At 48.0% G+C, this 24,629-nt stretch overlaps 5 protein-coding genes across 5 annotated transcripts; 2 read left to right on the top strand and 3 right to left on the bottom strand.

The window, feature by feature from the left end:
- Positions 1 to 1,010: 1,010 nt before the first annotated feature.
- On the bottom strand, positions 1,011 to 7,382 carry LOC120654318. Its single transcript, XM_039931817.1, has 6 exons — positions 7,206 to 7,382; positions 4,844 to 5,394; positions 4,384 to 4,486; positions 2,463 to 2,507; positions 1,331 to 1,438; positions 1,011 to 1,229 (listed from the first exon to the last, which is right to left on the bottom strand). The coding sequence occupies exons 1-6, from the start codon at positions 7,380 to 7,382 to the stop codon at positions 1,203 to 1,205; spliced, it is 1,011 nt and encodes a 336-aa protein (XP_039787751.1). The 3' UTR covers positions 1,011 to 1,202.
- A 4,007-nt stretch (positions 7,383 to 11,389) lies between these two features.
- On the top strand, positions 11,390 to 16,214 carry LOC120654729 (cytochrome c-type biogenesis CcmH-like mitochondrial protein). The gene is made up of 4 exons (XM_039932348.1): positions 11,390 to 11,675; positions 12,793 to 12,990; positions 13,960 to 14,091; positions 15,813 to 16,214. Exons 2-4 carry the CDS (start codon positions 12,850 to 12,852, stop codon positions 15,996 to 15,998), a joined length of 459 nt encoding a protein of 152 aa, XP_039788282.1. The 5' UTR covers positions 11,390 to 11,675; positions 12,793 to 12,849; the 3' UTR covers positions 15,999 to 16,214.
- Positions 16,215 to 17,488: 1,274 nt separating this feature from the next.
- LOC120654728 (40S ribosomal protein S14-like) lies at positions 17,489 to 18,717 on the top strand. The gene is made up of 5 exons (XM_039932347.1): positions 17,489 to 17,896; positions 17,985 to 18,030; positions 18,106 to 18,191; positions 18,278 to 18,392; positions 18,571 to 18,717. Exons 1-5 carry the CDS (start codon positions 17,687 to 17,689, stop codon positions 18,636 to 18,638), a joined length of 525 nt encoding a protein of 174 aa, XP_039788281.1. The 5' UTR covers positions 17,489 to 17,686; the 3' UTR covers positions 18,639 to 18,717.
- Positions 18,718 to 19,111: 394 nt separating this feature from the next.
- Positions 19,112 to 20,129, bottom strand: LOC120654727 (early nodulin-like protein 2). Its single transcript, XM_039932346.1, has 2 exons — positions 19,841 to 20,129; positions 19,112 to 19,739 (listed from the first exon to the last, which is right to left on the bottom strand). The coding sequence occupies exons 1-2, from the start codon at positions 20,013 to 20,015 to the stop codon at positions 19,294 to 19,296; spliced, it is 621 nt and encodes a 206-aa protein (XP_039788280.1). The 5' UTR covers positions 20,016 to 20,129; the 3' UTR covers positions 19,112 to 19,293.
- Positions 20,130 to 21,746: 1,617 nt separating this feature from the next.
- Positions 21,747 to 23,000, bottom strand: LOC120653909 (early nodulin-like protein 2). Its single transcript, XM_039931579.1, has 2 exons — positions 22,765 to 23,000; positions 21,747 to 22,641 (listed from the first exon to the last, which is right to left on the bottom strand). Exons 1-2 carry the CDS (start codon positions 22,940 to 22,942, stop codon positions 21,920 to 21,922), a joined length of 900 nt encoding a protein of 299 aa, XP_039787513.1. The 5' UTR covers positions 22,943 to 23,000; the 3' UTR covers positions 21,747 to 21,919.
- Positions 23,001 to 24,629: the final 1,629 nt, after the last annotated feature.

Below are 24,629 nucleotides of genomic sequence, written 5' to 3'. Positions count from 1 at the left end.
AGCAAGGGGGAAGGGGGCGGGAATGGGTGGTAGGTGGGCGGAGCGGCCGGCGGCCGGGTGGTAGCGGGAGGCGGCAAAACTTATGGATCCGAGTTGCTGGGGTGGGGGGGGGGGCTTGGCGGCGGCGGCGGCGGCGGCGGCGGCCCGGTGGCGGAGGCGGTTCGGCCGGCGGAGGGCGTGGCGGCGTTACCGCGCAGCCGGCCGGGGCCGGACCCCCGGTGGGCGATGCCGGCGGCGGGGGCGAGAAGAGGCGGCGCGGCGGCGGTTGGACGGCGCGACGACGAGCTCGGTTGGTGTTGGCGGCGGTGGAGGGTGGTGGCGGAGGCGCCGGGGGCAGCACCGGATCCCGGGAGGCGGGGGAGCAAGGGCGGGGCAGCGGCCGGCTCTGCCTTCTGCGATGCGATGCCCCCCCCCCCCCCATATGCGGGAAATAGATCCCCCGCCGGTCGAAGCTGACGGCGACATGCGCGATGTTGACGTGGCGGTGGAGCACCTGGGAAAATGGAGAGCTCCATGGGAGGAGAGCACATAAAAGCAAGGAGCTCTCTCGATCTGTCTCCTGCAGCTTTCAATCCGTCAGGATCGATTTAGCAATTCAGATACAAGTGGTTGCTCCGTACCAGGAACTAGCTATCTAGCGCGCGCGGGGCAAAGAGGATCGCTGATCGGAGAAGCCGTCGGTGGCGACGATGGCGGCGTCCAAGAGACAGCGCTGCGACACGGAGCTGCGCCTCGGCGGCTGCGCGAGCGCTAGTTTGGTTGGTTGCGCTGCTGGTGTGCAGGGCCGCTAGCTGACGTTCGTGCGCCGCGGCACCAAGCAGCGAACGAGCGCTAGAGGTAAGCAAGCAGCGCACGTGCAGCTCCAGCGGAGTAGCAGCGAACAAGCACTTGACTTGCTCTAGACTGCTAATTCCATGCTGTACTCTGCCTTCTACTCTATTCTCTTTTTTTTTCGGGATAGCAGGTGTGTGCGGGTGTGTGGGGTGAGTGATTGGGCGGGGAGTTTCATATCCATATGAATGTAGAACTCAGATTTATTATTAAATCTCAAAAAATCTCTAAATTTAGGTTTACAGTAGAAATAAATAAAAAGAAGACTGATTCGCTGTCATTCTAGAATATATAATCATCTAAAAAACTAATAGCTCTGTTCATATTCTTCATCGAATATAGCTATTATTTTAAACCATAAAACAACATCTTCACTGATAGAATCCAATGGTCACACCCTGAAAAAATCGAAAAAATGAGAAAATTTGTAAGTCTTGTGCTCAACTTATATAAACTGGTTTTAAGAATGAACAGAAAAAATATCAACGAAAAAACTCACATGCATGGTTAGTATTTTTTTTATGTCTACAAGGCTGTTGTACTTTTCATTGCATGCATGTGTTAGTAGGTAGTAGGATATGCATTCACGTAGTGGTTTTGCATCTTCCTATAGCAAAAAAAGACAAATCTATTTAAAATAAACTTTGAAATTATGAACTTTTTACACGCACACAGATAAGTTTGTTGTTTTCACAACTTTGAAATTTAAAACCATAAATTTTGTAATGGAATTAGCTACTACAAAAAACATTGAAAACTGGAAAGTATGATTTTTGTACTAGCCCAATAATAAACTTTGTACTACCACAGTAGTAAACTTTACTGTTGCGCACCCAAAACTTTGAAATTCAATACTATGAACTTTGTACTAGCTGAGTAATGAACTGTAATAGAATTGGCAGCTCCAAAAAAATTGAAAATCATGAAATTTCTACTAGCACACCAATAACTTTGTACTACCATAGTATTAGACTTTGCAGTTGCCCCCCCCCCCCTTCCCCCAAACTTTTAATTCCAAAAAACTATGAACTTTGTACTAGCTCAGTAATGAACTTTGTACTAGCTCAGTAATGAACTTTGTAACCTCCCCCTCCTCCTTAAAAAACTTTCAATTCTGCAACTATGAACTTCATATTAGCACACTAATAAACTTCGTGATCCAGAACTTGGAAATATCAACCTATGATCTTGTATATATATAAAAACCTATTATGATTGCTCATGAACTGTGAAAGAAAAAAATCATGAAATAACTACATTCATTACTTTACGGCATGATTTTTTTTAAAAAAAGATATGGGTACCAAAAACTGTACTCACTGGTTTGAACAGGTGTTGCATGTCGCCATCGTGGCTTTGCATGAGTTTCATAACAAATATACCACTATCGCAGCTGTTGGGTGTGAAAAAAAGGGCACAAAAAAAGATATGGGTACCAAAAACTGTACTCACTGCAGTCAAATGAAATAAGCGGATGTACAAAATAGAACAATCATCGAGTGGGAGGCTCACGGGGGGCATGAATTCCCCCAAAAATCCATCAAAACTACCACGATTACTGACATGAATTCCAAGGAAACTGTAAGAACTAGCGAGGAAGGGGGGAACAACAACAGAAAGAAAAAACAAACCAGTGAATGAAGTGCAGGCCCACGCGGGGAGTCGTCCTTCCCTTCCTGCATTCAAAGTTTTTAAGTAGTGGGTTCAAATTTGTAGTGCTGCATACAAAATTTATCATCCAACTAGATAAGAAGTTTATAGTCACTGATACAAAAAGTTCATATTCAAAAACTTGCTTTGTACCTCTAAAAGACACATGCCAAAACTTTAAACCCACTAGTTGAAAACTTTGAATGCAGCTACTAAGTAACTTTCAAATCATGTATAGAAAACTTTTGGACAAAAAAAGAAATTTCAGAATATTCAGTCGGGGAGTAATGAGCAAAAACTTGGTTTTGTCTCAACATTTGAAGGCACATGCTAAAACTTTGAACCCAGTACTTGAAAACTTTGAATGCGGATACTAAGTAACTATGAAATCGTCTATAGAAAACTTTCAAATCATGTATACTATCATATTATAAACTTTATACATCTGGATCAAAAACTTTGTAGTTCAAAATTTTGCAGTCATAGCTGCAGGAAATTTGTACTAGCACATTTCAAACTTTGCGCTCCTTAGGTCAAAAAACTTTATAAACAAATGTTAGAAACTTTTAACTACATTTCATATGAGGGGTAGTCAGGAACTTCAAACATATTGGTTTAGACTGTTATAAAAAGTTTGCACACTCAATTCAAGAACTGTCTACAAGCGCATTTTAAAATTTGTAGTCCTATATACAAAATTTATAGTCCTAGTAGATAAAAAATTTATAGTCATTGATACATAAGTTCATCTTCATAAACTTGCTTTGTCTCAACCTGTAAAGAATGATGCTTAAAACATTGAATCTACTATTTAAAAACTTTTTGAATGCAGATACTAAGAAACTTGCAAATCATGTATAGAAAACTTTGGACCAAAGAAAAAGAATTTCAGAATCTTCAGACTGGAAGTAATGATCAAAACTTCCTTTGTCTGTACCTTTAAAAGACAAATGCTAAAACTTTCAACCCGTGAATATATCAAGCTCGTGAGATAGAACTTTGACCCTATCAATTCACAACTCTAACCTGGTACGACTAAAACCAGATTCATGTATTTTTTTTAGGGAGATGCTTTGGGCATATAATATTTAAAACAGTCAACTTTATGTTGATAATGGAATTTACAATGAAAAATGAAATTTCATTATCATGAGTCATAGTGGAGAAAAAGACCTTAAATGGTTCGTGCATTGTCTATTTCAATCCTTAGAAAAAGTAACTTTGATCTATGTATGATTTTCAACGAGTTGGGCCTCTTATGTGGCATTAGTTTCAGTAGATCATAAGAACAGGATTTAGGGCTAATTTTTAGTGTAGATTGTAAAATATTGATAAACTAAAAATAAAGTTGTAATTGTGAAAGGTTAGTTTCGTACACTAATGCAAAAACTTTGCTGTGCCTGAACCCAAATCAACTCGACAGAATTTACTCAGCTACAATAAAAAGATCACAGTGAGAATGAGGAGAATACATTTGTGTAATTTCCTTAAGTTCCTAGTTTTTTCGTCTCTGAATTTAGAAACTAGGGAGATCTATTGTATTGTAAGAGCAAGTTAGCTTGGTCTTCCATGCAGTTCCATATGATGAATTTATCTCAATATCCTACAACACCTAGTATTTGGGCAAACGTAAATTGGAAAATGATGCAAATTCAGTAGGAGTATCTTCAAAAATCATTAACTAGCATGTGTTCTCAGTAGACATCAATGAAACTTTCATTAGTACTGGGTTACAAAGATTGTGGCCGATAACTACACTAGTGCTCTGGTTTTATGCGGGCAGATGCTGCAAAAAAACAGTGCGTTGTGGCCATATTGGGCATAAAAACTAGTAAGCAATATCTATGGTGGTGTGAAGTGCTGAATGAAAAGCAGAGCACAGGTAAAATTGTGATAGCTAACCTCAATAGGGGATTTAGTAATGGTCCCAAAAACACTGCACAGGTTCAACACAGACTGCCTGCGTCTCGATAACTGAATCACCATAGCTCCCAAAACATGGAACCTGGAAAAAAATTCTGCTGTCAGCAACGAACATAGAGGCACACGAACCCAAATAAAAAATGACGGCAGACGCTGAGCGCAATGAGTTCTGGAGCCTCGTCCTAGTTGTCAACCGATGTGAGCGCTGCGGAAGACAAACGCCATGGACAAGGACGAGGCTAGATCAGAGAAGACCCTGGTGCCCAACTTCATCGTTTATACATTGGACTCAAAATTTCCAAGCAAAGCTTTAACAAACAACACTGTAATCTGATTTGAACCCTGGTGCCTGTGCAAAATGAACGTGGCTTCGCCCCTGGCCATGGATGTGGCTTCCATCTCTTCCCAAAAACGTGAGCGCACGAGGGAAGGAGCTCACCTTGACGAGGATGCAGCACCTTCGGTGCACCACTGGAGTGCAGGGCCCCGCGTGGAGTCGTGCCTCCCTTCGCAGCGCCTCCAGTCGCCGAGGATGAATCGCAGTCGAGCCCGCCCCGGAGCGCTCCCCTCGTTGAGGACGAATCGTCGGGCAGCGTGATCCCCTCCTGGATCCCCGGCGCGGCTCCCCCTCGACGAGGATGAATCGCCGGGCGACGTGATCCCCTCCTGGATCTCGGCGCGGCTCCCCCTCGTCGAGGAAGAATCGCGGGCGGCGTGGATCCCCGCCTGGCTCCCGGCGCGGCTCCCCCCGCGGCGAGGACGAATCGCCGGGCGGCGCGGGTTCGAGCTTCGCTCCAGGCGCGGCTCCCCCCGGCAGCGAGGACGAACCACCGGGCGGCGCGGGTCCCCGCTTCGCTCCAGGCGCGGCTCCCCCAAGGCGAGGATGCAGGACGACGAGGATGACGGTGCGGCGATATTTGGGGGTAGGAGGAAATATCGGGAAGATGAAAGGGCGGTGGATAGAGAAGGTAAACTAATACGAGGCGTTCGCTGCAATGCGTCCCAACGCACGAGCGTCAACTAAGGAATTCGGTCATCCGATAGATTCCAAGATGAACACGGTTTGTTGATCTGAGTTGTAGATTTGGTTGTACATATAGAATCTTAGTATAGATTTGTATCGTCCACGTATGCTAAAATTTATCCAGAGGGTACGAAGGCCCCGCTGTAGAGGAAGCAACCAACTTTCTAATCAAGAAAACCTCCTAAAACAAGCTGGGGAGCGCTCTGGAGCTATCTAATCAATTAACCTATACGTCCGTTCGCATCCACATGTTAATGCGTTGATTTTTTACCTATGCTAAACTAAAAAAGATGTTAATAAATCAAATAAAATACCTAGGAGTATTCATCAAAATTGCCTACTCCCTCTGTCCATTTTTAACTGTCGCTCGGAAAGCGTGCTGCCCACACTCCCGAAAAAGGGACGGATGGAGGATGGAGTACATCTTTGACAAAAAAAAAAACTCATTCTACCTAATTACCTAATCATCTTATAATGCCTTCATATCATCGGTGCTCTCTTTACATCATGGACATCATTATCTACTATTGAACTCAGTTCCCCAACCAACTTATAATAAGCAACCTTTAAGAAACACATGAGCATGTTTTGAAAAATAATAAGTAGATTAGACCAAAGACAAAGCATTTTCTACCATGAAGAAATTGTCATCTAAACATATGCTAGTGTGGTCTTGTTTTGAAGGTATTGTTGAGAGGAACGCATTGGTCTAATCGGATTTTAACTTGGATACTTATTTTTGTATTTATGATATTTTTAATTTTGAAACCACATTGCATGTAATGTATCATGTAATTATACTTGTTTCTGCATATAGGACTATGTTAGTGTGGAAGAGAGTGAATTGCAGAGTCACCGCACATGGTGCTCACAAGCATAGCAAGCCACGTGATGGCTGTATTATAGGGCGTGTTTGGTTCACTACCACACTCCACCACGCCACATCTTAGGCGAGCCACATACTGTGGCGGCCAAAACGACCGCGACACTATCCGCTCCCACTGCCGTTTACTGTTATGTGGTGGGACTGTAGCATGGCACGGGCACCATAGCAGTGGCGATGCGTGGCGCAGAACCAAACATGCCCATAGTCTCTCCTTAAGGCCGTCCGTAGAGAAATCTGTACCTATATTATTTGAAGCTGTGGGAAGTACCTATACAAATGCCATCAATTGATGCCTTGCTTAGTTTCAGGGGGGAAAAAAGAAAGATGCCCTGCTTCTGAGCGACCACGCACTTTATCTCTAAACATGAGGTTTAACAAACTAGGTAACGAAGGATGTCTGATTCTAGTTTCGACATAGACTCTTGTGATCCGAAAAATGTAGCACTAATTGGAAATTTATCTAGGGAAGTTTTGGGTAGGTATACTCACGTTTCTACAGAGTGAGGAACTGAGGATAGAGTACCTTGTTAAACACTTAAACCTGGTTCCTGTACGTCTTTCTTTGCAGAAGCATTTGCATCATTTACCTTGATTGGTTTTCCCATTATAAGAACAAGTATTATGATGAGCTGTAAAAGAGCTAAATGCTGAGGTGGAGGAGAGAGGAGAGAAGGGAGAGAAAAAGGAGTTGTAAGCTTGCGTCGAGCTTCGACACAAGAATCAATGAACTTTGTAAGAGAAACAAGTGGGTCATATATTAATAATGAGGGTAAAGTCCATTTTTGGACCCTGAACTATCACGATCGTCCAATTTTGATCCCTGAACTACGAAACCGGGTATCCCACACCCTTGAACTAACCAAACCGTGCAAAATACCCCCGAGCCGAAACCAGACCGGTATTGCTATAACGTGGCAGCAGTTTTGTGACGTGGCTGGCAGCATGGCCCCTGTTCCGCCGCATGGACCCTGCGGCGGCGCACTGCTCACCCGCCCGAGGAGGCGTGCCGCCGGGGATGGCTGGGGCCGCGGCGAGGCCCTCCTCCGCCCATGGCACGCCCGCCAACATGGCCCCGGGCAGATCCAGCGGCCCGCCATGGCCACGAGGGAAAGGAGGGAGGGGGCGCCGGCGTGGACCCGCCATGGCCTGGGAGGATGAGGCCCGCGGCCGATTCGAAGATCGCCGGGGAGGAGGAGGCCCGCTGCCGATTCGAAGCACGCCGGGGAGGAGGAGGCCCGCCGCCGATTTGAAGCTCGCCGGGGAGAAGGCCCCCCCGCCGATTCGAAGCTCGCCCGCCCGCGGAGGAGGCCCGCCCCGCCGCCCCGCGCACGAGGAGGATGGGGAGCGGAGGGCCACCGCCGGAGCTCGGGAGGGAGGCGGCGCAGGGGAGGGGGAAGGAGGCCGCCGTGCCTGGCCCTCGCCGGCCCGGCCGCTGCGCAGCTCCGTGGGCCCGGCGCAGCCCCGCGAGGCCCGCCGCGGCGCTCCATGGGCGGACGGAGCTGCAGCGCTGTGGAGATGGAGCTGTGGCGGCCCTTCCCTCCTCTCCTCCCTAGCGCCGGCTCTGCCCCATCCCCTACTCCATCCGCCGCCGCCCCCTTAGCTCGTGTGGGGCCATGGCGGCAGCGGCCGGAGCCGCGCGTGGCTATGGCGGGGTTCAACCGCGTGCGAGGGCAAGCGGGAGCGCAGGGAAGGACGCGGCGGCGGCGAGACAGCAGCAGGCGCATGCGGACGGGTGATGCGGCAGGCGCATGTCCCACCTGTCTATGAGAGAAAGAGAGAGGAGAGGGTAAAAGGAGAAGCTGGCGTGGCTACTGGCGCCACGTGGATGGGTGACGTGGCTGAAAACCGGGGTGGATTTGGCTCAAGGGGTAATTTGCAAGGTTTTGTTAGTTCAAAGGTGTAGAATGTCTGGTTTTGCAGTTCGAGGTCGAAAATCGAACAAATGTGATAGTTTGAGGTCCAAAAACAGACTTTACCCTAATAATGAAGACATAAACCACTATACAAGTTTTTTTTTGAAAAAAACCACTATACAAGTAGGCTGAGAGATTTGCAAAAATTCTTACAGCCAGCAGAAGACTGTATTATTACTCTTACTCTAAGACCACCTTCAGTTTTTTAAACTTTTCATAATTGCCCCGGTTTGATTAAGTCAGTGCACAATTGCCATTTCCTTTTGCCACTTGGTCAAAGCAGGAGGGCGACTGCAACTAGAGTTCGAGGTAGGGCCGTTAGTGCAATTATTATCCCTTCTTTAGACCATTCTAGATGGTACAAAAGCCTAGGCTTTAATAATTTGAAAATTAAAATAAATAAATAAACCAAACATCGTTAAAATTAGGATTACATACCTTGGCCGTGTTTGGTTGAGACGACGAATTTTTTTTCTTCACAAAAAGACAAATGTATGCATGGAGTACTAAACAAAGTTTATTTGTAAAATCTTTTCACGGATGAGTGTAACTTTTCGAGACCAAATCTAATGACGGTGATTAATTTATGATTTGCTACAGTGATGCTACAGTACCATCTTCTAATCGTGCGTCAAAAGCCTCATTAGATTGGTCTCGCGAATTTACCAGAGGTCCCTGCAGGTGATTTTGTAATTAGACTTTTTTTAATACTCTAAATTAGTGGTCAAAAGTGCAAAAAGTTTTCGCGAATTTTTTTTCAGCCCAAACCAAACACGGCCCTTGTTTCAACCAAGATTTTGTCTTTAAGGGTGTTTGATGTGAAACCTGCTTTGAGAGATCCTCCGAGCAGTATGCCACAAACATATGGCATTTCAATTTGCAAATAGCAAATTACGTTCATACATATATATTGATATTAACGAGCCATCACAGTTATTTTGAGCAAAATTGAAGCTGGACGAAATTCAACTTCACCAAGCATTATGCTATTATTATCATCTGGCCTAAGAAATTAAAGTTACCCGGACGATCATGAATGATTACAAATATTATTCCTCCCCCCGGCCCGCACGCTCACACGGCTCACTAACTAGACGCTCTACCATCATCAACCGGTGGCCTAGCTTGTGGCCACTCTCCCAGCCGCCGGCGCCGGCCTGCTGGCCGTGGGCGTCCGAGAAGCGCCTGCTGACTTGCCGAGCTCCCTCATCAACCGGCCCGCGCGCTCCCTCCTGGACCACGCCGCCGCCAAGCCTTGGTGGTCCGCCAGCTGCTCCCTGTCGTCCTCCGCGATGGTGTCTAGGCTCCTCGGTTCCTTCCTCCGCCGCATGACCGTCACCACCGGCGGCGGCGCAACCTCCGTCGCGAACCTCGCCGCCGTCCGCGCCTTCGCCATGACGATTAACCAGCAAACACACAAGACGGTCACAGTATCTCTGCTGGCTCTGCAGCAAGCAACACGGGCTTTTGCTGATGAGCTTTATTTGGCGTGGCTTGCAGCTGCACGAGTTCTTGTGTGCCTTGTGCAATTGGGGCGCGGCGTATTTATGCCGGACGACGAGCAGCTGCAGACGCGGGCCGTGCACGCCATGGGCCATACGGTGGCGCGACGTGGACGGCGGCGTCGCCTCTCGCAGGCGGATCGCACAACTGTGCGAATCCCGTTAGCTTGCACGTCAAGTCACTACTAGCCGTGACCCGTGAACTCCAGCCAGAGAGGTCGATCGGCACGCGCGGGCAATGGCGGCACATGCTGTCTTTCGTTTGGGAGGAGACGGCGAGCCGGGGCACTCGACGACGCGCGAGCGTTCAACGGCGGAGTTAATGCGGCGCGGGCGCGTCGGCGTCGTCGCTGCGACGGCGACGGGTGCCGGCCGGGCCGGCGACGTGGCTGGCGCGCCGCGGCGCGCCCGTGCGGGGCTCCGCCTCCGCGTGCGCACGCCGGAAAATCCTGTCCTCCCGTGGTGCCTGGGGTGCCAGGAAACCCGTGACCGCTCGACGGCTGGCGATGGCGATCTGCGGCGGAGCGCACGGACGCCGGGACGCGGCCGGCGTCGTTTTCCGTCCACGGCGTTGTCCACGTGCCGGAAGCGTGTGAGGCGAGCTGCCATTGCCGTGCGCTCTATGGCGCAGGAACCGAGACACGAACATTTTTTTCTCTGGACAACGGTGACCGTCGAATTTGATTTTGAGAAATGATTCATGGAGTTATTTTATTTATTGTGTTTATTTGCTTTTTGAATGGAAATAGTTCAGAAATATTAGAAGTCACGATCAAACCATCACATAAGCTGTAATATTCTTTTATATTACTGGAACAATTATTCTAGCTTAAAAAAATTATTCAGCTTTCAAAAAAATGTTCCACATAAAAAATTCATCCAAATATGATCTTAATTTGAAGATTTCTTCATAAAGAATACAGTGGTACAGTCATATTTTAATTTAGATATACGATTTTGAAAAATATGACACCTAACATCCCCGTTCGAACCATATGGGCTGAAACCATACGCCAGCCACAGAAAGCCCAGGAATGGCAGTCTCTTTGGATTATAATACGGGCCCAATATGAATGATGTTCACTAGTAGGCCGTCAGGAACCTTACCTTTTTTACCGGCCCGGTATATGGCATCCTCGGCCCATTTACAGAAGCTCGCGGGCCGGCAGCCCACCTCCTATCTCGTGTGCGCCGCCCTCGTATAAAACTGCAGCGTCACTTTCCTCCCCGTGGTTCCGGCGGTGACATCACTTCGCCCCGCCAGCCGCCGCCTTGATCTCGGTCTACCTCCTGCCTGTCGTTGCAGTGGCTTCCAAGTTCGTGCGCGGATTCGTAGGTTGTGGTGCGATGTGAAACTGTAGTGGTGTGATTTTAGCATCGCGGCTGCTCATTGTCTTGGAATTGAAGTTGTTGGAGCGCCGAGCGCCACCGCCGAGTTTCCCTTCCACCACGGATTCAAACCGAAAAGGCTAACCCGCAGATGTGGTTCCAGTGTTATTTAAAGATATTCAGTTGAATATCTATTATCTTTGGCAAAAAAATAGCATTTCTCAAGTCTCATCTCAAGTATATATAAAAAACGAAAATGAACAGCATAACGGGCTTCAAAACGTGAAGCAGCCTACTTCTCCCGTTTCCCTCTTCCCACCGCCGGCCCACGTTTTCCCCCTGGACCATGATCTTCCCCAGCCCACCCCTGCCCTCCCGGCTCCCGATTCCCCAATCCCAGCCGCAACCCTAGGCAGCGGCGCGCTGCACGGGCAGGCGACCAGGCGCGGTCGGCAGGGGCGCTGGAGAGCCGGCGAGCCGCGGAGGGGCTGCGGGGCGCGCGCGCGCCGGCCTAGGCACCTCGGCGGCCAGGCGCAGGCGCGCAGCGCCGCATCCAGCAGGCAGGCGGCAGCAGGCGCAAGCATTCAAGCAAGGGCAACCGAGCCCGTAACATCAAGGTCAGTGAAAACTGTCTTTGCAATTTACGAAATTGATGAAAAATTCACAACAATGCAGTAGCACAGTGAGATTTCTGAAACTCGATTACATCATTTGAAATTTTGAATACCTACCAAATCCTGGGCCCGCCCCTGCTAACCCGGCGGCGCCACTCTACGTGCGCTCCCGAGTCCGGCGTCGGCGGGCGCTAAGCTTCATTGTTCCCTTTTCTTTTCTTCTTTCTTTTTTAGGGGTAAAATAAAATCAGCCGGTGTCTGCTATACATGTGGGAACATCCACTAGAACCGCTATATAGCAATCCGGAAGTACAATGATTTCAAGTTTATATATTGTAGTGTAGGACGAATTGTGAGTAAGTGTTTCACCGTTGTTCACCGCCAGCGGCGGTGCAAGTGGAGTAACCCCAAGGAGGCAGTGGCCGTAAACCCAGCCTCCCCTCTTGCTCTAGCTGAACTGATATCCTGCGTCATCGCCGATGATTACCTCCACTCCTTGACTTCCCTTCTAAATACCCTTCCCCATATAGAGCCACAAGGTGTTATTTTTTCCTTTCTATTTTCTATTTGCGAGTTTTCAGAAGTTGCGGTTCAATTTAAGAAAATGCAGTAGTTTCAATCTGATATTGATGATTCGAACACTCAGCTGAAAGTTTTCTAAACTTTTCGGTTCAGAGTGCATACTCGGTGCTGATAGTCTAACTGAATTTCCAATGAAAAGGTTCAAAGCTCCATGTTCCGTTTTCAGACCTCCAATTTGGATCTTAAAATTTGTGAATAATCGAGGCCATATTTTGGTTGGATCTGAAGGAAAGATTTGGGAAAATAACTGGTGTTAATGAATAGAAAGCATGTCAACTCTCCCTTTCCAAATTGATGGCTCTATCTTTTCTTGTGTCAGAACTTGGTTGAGCTCTCAATATTTTCTTAGACTTTATTAGTCATTTATAAGGTTGGTGGTTTGGTATATACCGATGGATGCTTTGGTTTAATGTTCTGTTTGAACAAAAGTCAACGCAATTTGTTCCTGACTTCCTGTGTAACTCTTCTCATGTCAGTGTAATGGCACAAGCTATGACTTAACATGTTTGCCCCCTCCCCCCCTTTTTTTCTCTCTCAGGCTCAATCCATTGCTAGTTAATTGTTATAACACGATTCGAGTAAGTTGGATTTTGCTATGGCAGCCGAGGAAGATGTCAAGCAGAGGCAGATCATTGAAAACCGTGCAAGAAATATAAGCCACAATGTTCGATGTACTGAGTGTGGTAGCCAATCAATTGAAGATTCACAAGCTGATGTTGCTATTCTCCTTAGAAAGGTTCTTCCTTTTACCCTTGAATAAATGAGTTACCTTGCCTATTGGTCATTACAAAAACTCATGTTAACTGTAGTTTTTGGTCATTCTCTAACTGAATAAGTCAGATTTTCTCATATTGTTATGTGTTCCTTTCCAATGTTTCCTTGCAACTTCAACTATTTATCTGAAGCAAAGTTAGACTTACATCTTGGATACTGAAAATGGAAATGCAGTAGCTTCCACTTTATTGGATGCATCTCAAGGCAGCTGTATTGCTTGGTGCATCTGCCCTTGAATAACTGAGTTAACATTTCCTCCTGGTAGTTAAAGAACTGTGCTTTAACTGGGCTGTTTTTAGTCATTCTATAACTTAATTTGTCAGATGTGTGGACATTGTGATGTGTTTGTTTCTGTATTTTGGTGAACCAACCATTCAATTATGGACCTAGAGCAGATAAGACTTGTTGGAAAGTGAAGTAATGTAGTTCTGAAACTCCTGATTTTGTAAGATGGAATCTATTTTCGTGCAATCATTTGTTTTTAAAATATTTTCTTTATAAATTTACTGCTTTCAGAAGCATGCTTAAATTTGATAATTTTTAGGGAACTGAAGATCATGATAACAAACATCTCACATTCTCAGTGGTAACCATTCCACAGAAGAAATATCTCAAGACAGTGTGTATTCTTTTATACATGATGGGCCTGTCAATTCTTGGCATATAAAACATCTCACATTTTGAAGGTTGTTTTGATAACTGAAGCTTTCACCATGTGGTTTGATAGTTGGAAACTTAATGCTACCGTGTTAGTCTCCAAGATGTTAATATTTTGTATATTTGGTTGCACAATCAGGAACGTATTGTTGACATGTATGTTAATGAGGAAAAAACAACATTCAGTAATAATGCTAATTTAACAGCATAATGTTTTTTGTACATTAAACAATTTGTATTTTCTGTCAGGCAGTAATGATATTGCATTTTGCAGCTCATTCGTGATGAAATAAAAGCAGGAAAGAGTGATAAAGAGATCTACAAGAAACTAGAGGATGAGTATGGAGAAACAGTTTTATATGCCCCTAAGTTTGATCTTCAGACTGCTGGGATATGGCTTTCACCTGTAAGCCCTAATTGAGATCTAGCATTTCGTACATGTTTCCATTTGTCTGCCAGTAATTTTTTAATGGGTTGTGCTACTCTGAGACATGCTAATTGAGCTAGTTGCTTATCAAATCCCCAGATACCTAATTGTAGCGAAAATGGCCTCTCATGCCATATTTCAATATAATGTTTTGGCGATTGATGACACACACACACCACTTGGACTAATGTGATTGTTAAGATGACTATTCTCAGGCTTTTAGGTTCAAGTGATGACAAAGAGAAGAGAGGCGTAGTAAGGCCCGAAGGGCCGCCCCTACGGGGGAGCCGCCCCTCGCGGGTCTCAGGGCAGCGCCCTGAAAGCTCTTCGGTCCAAGGGAAAAGGATTGAGGCATTTTGCTATCATCGGTTAAACCGACGTAGGGCAAAATGAACTCACCGGTGCAATCACAGAGAAGGTCTGCGGGCTAGGGTTTTACACCGGATGAACCGACGCTACGAAAGTGATATACGTCGGTGCATTGGCAGATGAAGACCGAGGAAAATACCTACACCAGTTGAACCGACGATGCATCGGTCAATTGCATCGGTTCAGTTGTCCAGAGAGGTGGTTTTTGGAGGAACGTGAAGAAGTTACACTCACCGGTTAAACCGACGCTAATATTACATACACCGGTTGATTACATCGGTTAAACCGGCGATACACCGGTTGATTGCTAACGACTAGTTTTTCAATTAGCAGTTTACATACACCGGTTGAACCGATGATGGCTTTTGGGGTACGTCGGATTAACCGGCGTTACGTAGTTTTCTGGCAGCTTTTCTCCAACGACTATATTTGCTTATGCTGCCTATATATACCCCCTAGGTCGGGTCATTTGAGAGGGCTGGAGTTCAAGGAAGTATACAAGAGCTAAAGATCATCTCCAACCATCATAGAACTTCATTGTACATCATATAGGCTTAAACACACTTGTTAGAGTGCTTAGTGCTTGATTAGGGATTAGTTCTTGCGAGAGCTCCCTTGAGAGAAGTCTTGCTGCGGCAAGCAAACACTTGTACTCGTCGTGTGACTCTCCTACTTGGTGTGGAGAGGCAACGACACTTTGTGCGGGGAAGGAGACCCCTCTTGGTGAGAAGCTCCGATAGTGAAGACGGTGCCGTGGTGACGCTTCGAGATAGACGGTGGCGGTGACCTCGTCTTGGTGACTTGGTGGCATTTAGCCTTTGCTTGCCGGGTGTCTTGGTGGCCAACGCAAGACGGTGATCAAGCGAAGAGACTCGACATCACACTTGTTCGTGTTGGACAAGTGGCCGTGGACGTAGGGAGGGGCTTTGGTGTTCTAACCGAACCACGTTAAATCGTGTGTCTTGGTGTCTTCACGGGAGTTTGCATATCCTCTCCCTTACCGCTTTACTTACCGCATTATATTTCCGCATTTACTCTTTCTTACTTACCTTTACTTTCTTAGTTAGTTTGATTAGGATTTGCTATAGGTTGCAAGTCTTTTGGGGTAAGTAGAGGGTAGCATAGATAAACCTTAGTCATAACTAGCATGTGTAGGACGTGTTAGGTTTATCTTATGCAATTAGATTGAGCCCTAGGTTAAAAAACGATTAGCGACCCTATTCACCCCCCCTCTAGGGTCGGACACCCCGGTGATCCTTACACTAATAAATCTGTTCTTCTGAATATGAGACAAAGCGTTTCTTCACCTGATTTGAGTACATTCTGTGCAGGTCATTGTGGGTGGTATAGCTGCTGGCATCTGGGCTTACCAAAAGCACAGGCAAAGGACGAATGTTCACATTATGGCTTTGAACCTTGTCCGAGGGGTTCCGCTGACTCCAAGGGAGAAGGAAACCATGCTTGAGATCCTCACACCACCACCACCTCCAAGGAAGTGGTGGCGGCCAGGCCAATGATGTAGTGTTCATGTGTTTATCCTACAGTATAGAGTTTGTTTCCCATGTTGCAAATTTTTAGCTCAGAGTTTGGATGCATATTGGATATATGTGATACTTCCATAACGAATTTTGGTTGAAACAAACAGTTGCAACATGTACTCCATGGAACTAGCAGCATTTGCTGCATTACTGAAGGCAATGCATTTCTGGCAGATTGGGAACAGATGAAAACAAGTCTGGTGTTGCCTGTGCTCTGCTGCTTTTGCGAGCAGTATCTGAAGTCTACCCATAAGTTAACAAGATTACCACTTGTTCCACTATTAGTCAAAACACCAAGATTACCACCACAGTTCACTTTCTTCTACCTTTCTTTCTGTATAACGTATGCATCTACAGTATTCACCTATCTACTGAATGTTTCTTCAACGTTTGGTGCCTTATTTTCTCATGTCTTCTTGAGCCACATAGCATGCCTGTCAGACAAATATTACCACTGGCTGCTGCTCTCATTGACAAGCTTGATGCCGCATTTGACGTCCACGCAGCGCCTGATGTACGGCATCACCTTGTCCAGGTCCACGTCCCTCCCCGGCGCGCGGTCGTAAGCCGACGGCGAGTGGAATAGAAGAGGCTACGGTGGGTGGGGGGGGGGGGGGGGGGGGGGGGGCTTGAGGAAGAAGAAGGCAAAGGAAGCTTAGCCGATGGATGGACTACAGTGCTGATGGGGTAATTTATAATTTGATGGGGTAATTTATAATTCAAAATTGGGGAGATGGATCGGTTGTGTGCGCCGATTGGGTAATTTACAACAACAACATAATTTTTTTTCCAAGCAAGTTGGGGTAGGCTAGAGATGAAACCCAAAAGAAATAAGTTCAAGGTTCAGGCACATTGATAGCTAGTCTCCAAGCGCTCCTATCCAAAGCTATCCCTTTAGAAATATTCCAATCTTTAAGGTCTCTCTTAACCGACTCATCACACGTCAGTTTAGGTCTACCTCTACCTCTCTTTACATTATCGACCCGCTCAAGAACCCCATTACGCACCGGCGCCTCAGGAGGCCTTCGTTGGACATGTCCAAACCATCTCAGCCGATGCTGGGTAAGTTTCTCCTCAATTTGTGCCACACCGATCCTGTCCCGAATAACTTCGTTCCGGACTCTATCCCTCCTTGTGTGCCCGCAAAACCACCGCAACATCCGCATCTCTGCTACACTCAGTTGCTGGACATGTCGCCTTTTTGTAGGCCAACATTCAGCACCGTATAACATCGCCGGACGAATTGATGTCCTATGGAATTTGACTTTTAGCTTTTGTGGCATAAGGATGCCAGAAGCTTGCCACTATTTCAACCAGCCAGCTGAAATTCTATGTCTAACATCTTCATCAATGTCGCCATACTTTTGTAGCACCGATCTTAAATACCGAAAAGTATCCTTCTGGACCACCACTTGCCCATCTAGACTAATGTCTCCCCCTCATGCCTAGTCGCGCTGAAATCGCACATCATGTACTCGGTCTTGGTCCTACTAAGTCTGAACCCTTTCGACTCTAACGTGCGTCTCCACAGCTCTAACTTCCTATTAACCCATGTCCTACTCTCGTCAACTAGCACCACATCATCAGCAAAAGAGCATACACTAAGAGATCTCACTTTGTATATCTCTTGTGACCTCATCCATCACTAAAGCAAATAAATTGGGGAGATGGATCGGTTGCGTGCGCCGTACAACCTTTACTCCTGGGTCTTTGACGGAGGCCGCCCGCTGGCAAGGCAGGTCCCGTGGATCCAGTCCCTCCCTCCAGTCGTCGGCCCACATGGGCGCCCTGGCCATCACCCAGGGCTGCAGCCCGGCGAGCCCTTGCGCGACTTTGGAGTAGCTCATGTCTTTGCATCCTTCAATGACACATTCATCGTAAGTGCTGTTTTTGACAATCACATGCTCAGTCTAAACTTCGCCACTGCAAGTGTCTGATCTGATGAGCTTTGGCCTCAATATGCAGCATGTCACTGATTTGTCTGGGAGGGAGACACTCGTTCGTATCACTGGTACGATCCTATCTTTTGTTTCTTATAATATGATGACAACAAATTTGAAACAAAATCATACCTTATTTCTTGCAGGTGGCATGAAGATCAAAGCTGATCGTGACGAGTCGCCTCCATATGCCGCTATGCTTGCTTCTCAGGATGTTGCCCAGCGTTGCAAGGTTTGTATGTGAACATAATTATCTTGTCGGACCAGTTTCCTTAAAATACTTTTTTCATGTCTGTTCATTACTCATTAAACTTTCAGGAGCTTGGTATTACTGCTTTGCACATTAAGATCTGCGCCACTGGGGCAACAAGACCTGGTGCTCAGTCTGCTCTCAGGGCACTCGCTCGATCTGGCATGAAAATCGGACGCATTGGTAAGTTTGACAGCCTTCAAATACTTCTGAAGAATGTAGATGTATTGTTTTCTATACTATTATTTTTCTGGGCTGTCTAGCAAAACCGCATTGTTTTCTCATGTCATGCAAGTCTCTGTAATGAACAAGAGCAATCATATGGGCATAGCAGTAATATGATGCCTGTTTGTTTTTGCAGAGGATGTGACCCCTGTTCCCACTGACAGCACTCGCAGAAAGGGTGGCAGGAGAGGAAGGAAGCTGTAGATGTCTTTTTTTTCTGTCAATTTTGTGGATGTCTACAAGAATCCCCTATTTGAATATTCTTTATATAGCTTAAATGTTCTGGTGAAGCTTGGGTTTTGTTTTGTTTTGTTCAGTGTTCTGAATTGTGACTGACAATTCGTCAATATTTTTGGTTAAGAAAATTTTGGTCAAAATTATGCAAGCAATCTCAAGTCAATTAATTATGCTTGCATTGTTTGTTTTATGATCCTAGATTGATTCATCTGTGGTAAGGCTGTTTCCATTGGAACTGATGAACTTGTTCTTATTAGATGCGAACTTATTAGACGCGAATATGCTAAGTGAGGATACACGTGACCAGTACCCAAGTTGAAATCATTGCATTTCTATTTCAGTTCTGTTGCTTTGTTGATGTGCCGGTTGAAGCAGCCTTGCCGTATAAAAAATAAATTGCAGCAGCCAATTCTGAAATGTTATTCTTCACTCTTCAGTGATTGTGGAATGTGGTGTTTACTCGAAACTAACGTAGGACACATTCTTACACTCCAATGCTGTCAGCATTATGATCAGATTTCAATCCAGCACTTGTTTTCTGCCGAATCGTAGAACGAACACAAAAGATAAACTTTGTTCACACACACGGTTACACGACGGAAATCACTGCATCCACAGGGTTTCAGAAAGCGAGCGTGGCATAGGCAATGCAGCCTACAAACGAGGCGAGGAAACCAGCGACGGTGAGGCCGGCGCCGTTCTTGTCGCTGCCGCTGCCGCCGGCGGCATGAGGCGCACCCTTGGCCGTGGAGTTCTTGGCCGCCGGAGCGTTGGGCGAGGAGGAAGGGGGCGCCTTGGCATCGCCGCCGCTCGAGGGCGCCGGCGCGGACGGCGTCGGCGAGGGCGACCCCCCCGGCGCGCCGGCCCCGGCGACCATGACGATGAGCTTCTCGTTGGCGCGGCAGTTGTCCTCGACGCCGCTGATGAAGAAGAAGATGCCGGCGCGGTCGAGCGCGAAGGTGGTGCTGCCGTCGTCGAAGCGCTTGTCGTAGGAGGAGGTGTTGCAGGCGTTGTAGTCGGCCGGCTCCACCAGCAGCACCGAGTCCTTGTCCTTGGGGTACACGAACACTGCCACGCCAAAGACAATCCATTCAAATGCCTGACCGGAGCTTGAGGAGAAAGGGAGCAGGGGAATCGAATCAATTCAAAATGCTACGGCTGGCACTCACGGAGCGTGTCGCCGATCTGGAAGCTGGTCTTCTCGGCCCAGGTGTTGAAGGGCTCGGCGCCGGCGGCCGGCACGGCCCAGCCATTGTCGCCGCCGACCTTGTACTGCGTCGCGCCGGCGGCCGCGGCCAGGAGGGCGAAGCAGGCGAGCCCCAGACCACAAGACCTCCTCGCCATGGCAACAAAGCAACTAGTAAGCTATGGATCCCGCTGTCCCTGTGCCTGCAACACCGGGAATATAAAAAAGTCTCGGGATGGAGAGGTCTGGACTCGGAGCGTATTTGTAGGCGGCCGGCGCGCGACCTGACCCGCGATCGAGGGCTCGAGGCCTTGCAGGCCGTGGGGTGCCTTGCTTTTGCCGGTCGATCGCCTCCTCGAGCGGCGCTGTGCTGTGCAGAGCACGTGCTCCAGGTCGGCCGTTGGTGCGTGCGTGCGTGCCGTGCCGTGCGCAATCCCATATTCCCGTTGGGTTTGCGGTTTGCTGCGAAGAATCGATGCTTCCCGAATGGATCGAAAAGTTCATAGTTTGATCCTGTTTGGTTTGGTTCTTTCAAGAAAATAGTAACACTTTGACCAGTAATTACGGTGTCAAATAAAGCCAGTTTACAAGTTTTTTGACCGCGTGATTTGAGGATGATTACTGTAGCATCACTATAGCTAATCATCGATTAATTACTGTCATTAGATTCATCGCGAAAAGTTATACCCATCCCTAAAGAGTTTTTGCAAATAAATTTCATTTGGTCCTTCATGCGGAGGCTAGAATATTTGTTCTAGGAAATCTAGATTAGAATCAAACGGGCCCCTTGTTTTCGCCTGCCAGTGATTCAGAGTTCCAGACTTTCCTTTCAAAAAAAGTCGGAGTTTCAGACTTCAAAGAGGCTCTGAAGTCTGAAATGGCCAATGCCATTTTGGTTGGGAGGACTTGTGGCTCTGCAGTTGATTGCTTGGATCTTGTTTGGAACATTAGCCCATGGCTAATTTTTGAGGGATAATATTTAGTCTTGAATTGGTAGATTAAGGATTGGCCTAAGATGGATTGTTTGAATTTATGGGCTAATGCCCACCTTCTCTCTTCCATTCTTATGTCTAAGTGTGTGTGCATACTCACATTTTTGTAGGGGACATTCAAATTTAGCCCCATTGTCACCTCTTGAAGGGGCTGAGGATTTTGGGAGGGATAATCTACTTTAGCTCAAAATTATCCCACATATTTGGATGCATGAGGGATAATTTGAAACTAAAAGGTGAAGGTTAAAAATTATTCCTTGTATCCAAACTGCCTTCGGTCTAATGATCCATATATATTTGCATCTACATATGCAACTGTCACTGATCTTTTGTGTGGATTGATCTGACGGGGCCAAAGAAAAAGTGATGAAATGGAAGAAAAAGAGCTTTATAGGGTTCTGCAACTAGACGTGGCCCACCCAGAAAAGGCTTGAGCCGTATCAAGGGGAAGGGCGCGCGCGGGGGTCTGGCAACTAAATCCTCAGACTAAAATGGCCCGTTAATGTTCCAGCCCATTATGTAAGTGTAACTCGGGCTGGCCCGAACTTAAGGCCCAAGAGTACAGAGAGAGTGCGTCATCTGAGCCACCGTTTTTACCCGGGGTCGGCCCGGCCCACCTCAGGCGACTTGCTTGGCAAACGGCGCGCCGGCACCACGTTGCTCTGCTCAACTTGCTCGCTTGGCAGTTGGCACGCAGCGCCGCCACCGCGTACTCGTCGGCGTGGCCGCGCCGGCGGCTCGGTCGCTTGCCGTTGCCGACGATTACTCGGCGCTGCGGCGGCAGGGGCTCGTGACTATCTTCCATCTCCTTTCTCCGCGTCTGGTCTGGGCGAGTCAATCTGTCTGCTCTCCACACTTGAGCAACCGCAACTGGGGAATGGTTTCATTACTCGTTCATGATTCATGAATCGTTCCATTTTTCTTTATTCATCCGGTGGAAAACGAATAGTACAAAGATTTGCAAGAACATGTACAAATCGCGCGTCGTCTTTACATGTACATTTACTCGATCAAGACTTCCCCGTTCGTCGGAACAGGAGGTCAGTGGGTGTATCGGGTTCGCTTTCAATTCAGAGAGCAAGCATGGCGTAGCCAAGGGCGCAGGCCCCGAGCGAGCTGGCCAGGCCCGAGGCCACCGCGAGGGCGGCGCTGTTCCTGTCCTTGGAGCCGGCAGGACGCGGCGATGATGGCGTGCCCGTCGAGTTCGCCGTCGTCGTTCCATGTGCGCTCCGAGCCGGAGAGCTTGCCGAGGGCGCCGGCGGTGCCTCCGGGGCACCGGCCGGGGCGGACGGTGGCGGCGTCGACGACACCGGAGCTGGCGATGTCGCGCGGGGGGCGGGGGGCGACGAAGCGGGCGGCGGCGCGCTGGGCGTCGTGGTGGGAGCGGAGGCGGGAGGGGGAGCCGAGGCCGCCGAGCTGGCGGGTGGCGGCGGCGACGCAGCGGCTGGAGCCTTAGGGGCGGGCGACGCCGGCGGCGGCGGCGGGGTGGCGGAGCTGGCGGGAGGCGGAGACGTCGATGCCGGCGGAGGAGGCGCCGCAGCGGTCGGCGGCGGCGCGGCTCCGCCGCCGGCGGTATCGTTGCGGCCAGCTGCGAGGACCATGACGATGAGCTTCTCGTTGGCGCGGCAGTTGGCCTCGACGCCGCTGATGAAGAAGAAGGCGCCGGAGTGATCCAGCACGAACACGGTGTCGCCGTCGTCGAACCTCGTCACGTACGACGACGTGTTGCAGGCGTTGTAGTCCGCCGGCTCCACCAGCAGCACCGAGTCCCGGTCCTTGGGGTACACGAACACTGCGCCAAGCCAACCAAACCATCATGACGCGTCACGCATGGCGCAAGAATTTCTCATCGCCAATGGCGTGCCAGCTGAAAGGTCTCGTGCAATCGACATGGAAACCTGGGCCGGTCAATTACCTAGCGAGTCTCCGACCTGAAACCTGGTCCTCTCCGCCCAGGTGTTGAGGGGCTCCGCGGCGGCGCCGGGGGCGCTCCAGCCATTGGCGCCGCCGACGGTGAACTGGGTTGCGCCGGCGACCGCAACAGCAACGGCGAAGCAAGCAAGCCCAAGGCCGTAACTACTTGACTTCGCCATGGGTGAGGAACTAGGCAGGTAGTGAACTCAGGCTTGTGTTGTAACTGTAAGTGCTCTTCTGCTGGAGGTAGAAGAACCATGGGTTTGCTGCGCATTTGTAGGCGTCAATGGCCATGGCTTTACAAGCTGTAGGGTTCGTTGCTTTCCATGGCCACGTTGAGCTATGTTTCCAAAGCATATGGCACCTCGCCTTTCCATCTCGTCTTGGTTCTGCTGTGCTCTGGATGCCTGCCTGCCTGCAAGATCCATGGCGTAGCTGATGCATTGCCAATTGGCGGCTGGAATATTCATAGCTTGTGCATGAGTCTTTGGCTGCCCTATTCAAACAATCCATGGTTTGCCAACGTTGTCAGGACACGTGGCGCGTGCTGATACGCTTCGGTCGTCACCGAACAATGTGCTAATGGTCTAGTTAAGTGTATCAGCGCAAGGACCTGGTTTGTTAATCATAAATTGTTGAATGTTTAAAAAAGGTTGTTTCAGAAAGTTTCACCTTTTTATGTCCTTGCAAGGCTCTTCTGTTCATCTCTGTAGGCTGTGCTGGATGGCATAGGGTCCCTGGTGACCTTGGTGCTGAGGCTATGCTTTCCCCATTTGCAAGGGAAACAGAAGCCCAGCTGCAGCATAGCAAAGAAGTAATTCCTGAATATTTTTGTTGCCAACTCTTCAGCAAATGCAACTTTTTTAGGAAAAAATCAACACTATTTTTTTGTAGAAATTCTAGCGCAACGCTTGAACAAAGTGTTTAAGACATGATGAAACATTCCATCATGTTTGTCGATGGCCAGGGCCGGCTCTAGGATTCTGAGTGCCCCGGAGCGAGCCACGCTTTAGGGCCCCTTAGATTAAATAATTTTTTAACATAATAAAATAGATAATAATACTAATATTATATATAATTTTTGAAGAACAATGTCTATAATACAAACCAAAAGAGTAGAAAATAAAACGAGTATGATTACCTCAAATAATAGCTAAACCCCGTGACTTCATCAACAATATTTCAGTCCTTCACAAAAAAGCTCCTTCGTGCATTTCTTGATGCGAAATCATTAAGAATCGTATCTAAATCAATGTTGTCCAAGATATTTGAGCACGTGACAATTGTTTCTTGGGAAACATCTAAGACATAGTTAGAAAGCAAGTCATGGTCACTGACTCGCTACCTCGGCTGGAATTGGAAAGAACTAAATATCTAAGACACTAGATAAAGCATATTTAATAGGAATTACCAATCAACAATCACGAAGAAAGGAACATCGACGTGGTGGCGACGGGAGCAACGAGCAAGCGAGCACAGGATCGGGCAGGGACGCAGGACCTTGCAGGTTGCAGGCACAGCAGGCTGACGACGATCAGGGGTAGGAGCTAGGCGCAGGACCCTCGTCTCGCACAGTCGCACGACGACTGCCTAGCTGTATATTAGTTGTTGGGCCCCCCTCCTTCGTGGGCCCCCGGCGGTCGCCTCCGCCGCATGGCCCAAGAGCCGGCCCTGTCGATGGCACGTCTGTCATGGCTTGGAAAGACAGTTTTGTAGGCCCTACGTGGCATGATCAATGGCGGTGCTCAGGACCTAGGCATGCCGACGGCGACGAGTCCCTGATGACAGTTGTATCTCTTGGAAAATATTGTCGAAACCACAAGCTGTTTGGCCTTTCTGTCAACGTGCTTGAAAAAAAAAGTGAAG

Source organism: Panicum virgatum, chromosome 1N, assembly GCF_016808335.1.
Source record: "Panicum virgatum strain AP13 chromosome 1N, P.virgatum_v5, whole genome shotgun sequence".
NCBI classification, from domain to species: domain Eukaryota; kingdom Viridiplantae; phylum Streptophyta; class Magnoliopsida; order Poales; family Poaceae; genus Panicum; species Panicum virgatum.
Note: the sequence above shows the minus strand (reverse complement) of the source record. Positions and strands in the feature narration are given on the sequence as shown.

Coding starts and splice junctions, on each gene's coding strand:
- LOC120654318 (XM_039931817.1), bottom strand. CDS start 7,382: ATGTTGGCGGGCGTGCCATGGGCGGAGGAGGGCCTCGCCGCGGCCCCA. Junction 4,487..4,843: donor GGTGCTGCATCCTCGTCAAG/GTGAGCTCCTTC, acceptor ATTTTTTTCCAG/GTTCCATGTTTTGGGAGCTA. Junction 1,439..2,462: donor GGCCTGCACTTCATTCACTG/GTTTGTTTTTTC, acceptor TTTTTGCTATAG/GAAGATGCAAAACCACTACG.
- LOC120654729 (XM_039932348.1), top strand. CDS start 12,850: ATGGCAGCCGAGGAAGATGTCAAGCAGAGGCAGATCATTGAAAACCGT. Junction 12,991..13,959: donor TTGCTATTCTCCTTAGAAAG/GTTCTTCCTTTT, acceptor TGCATTTTGCAG/CTCATTCGTGATGAAATAAA. Junction 14,092..15,812: donor CTGGGATATGGCTTTCACCT/GTAAGCCCTAAT, acceptor CATTCTGTGCAG/GTCATTGTGGGTGGTATAGC.
- LOC120654728 (XM_039932347.1), top strand. CDS start 17,687: ATGGATCGGTTGCGTGCGCCGTACAACCTTTACTCCTGGGTCTTTGAC. Junction 18,031..18,105: donor GACACTCGTTCGTATCACTG/GTACGATCCTAT, acceptor TATTTCTTGCAG/GTGGCATGAAGATCAAAGCT. Junction 18,393..18,570: donor CATGAAAATCGGACGCATTG/GTAAGTTTGACA, acceptor TTGTTTTTGCAG/AGGATGTGACCCCTGTTCCC.
- LOC120654727 (XM_039932346.1), bottom strand. CDS start 20,015: ATGGCGAGGAGGTCTTGTGGTCTGGGGCTCGCCTGCTTCGCCCTCCTG. Junction 19,740..19,840: donor CCAGATCGGCGACACGCTCC/GTGAGTGCCAGC, acceptor TTGGCGTGGCAG/TGTTCGTGTACCCCAAGGAC.
- LOC120653909 (XM_039931579.1), bottom strand. CDS start 22,942: ATGGCGAAGTCAAGTAGTTACGGCCTTGGGCTTGCTTGCTTCGCCGTT. Junction 22,642..22,764: donor TCAGGTCGGAGACTCGCTAG/GTAATTGACCGG, acceptor GGCTTGGCGCAG/TGTTCGTGTACCCCAAGGAC.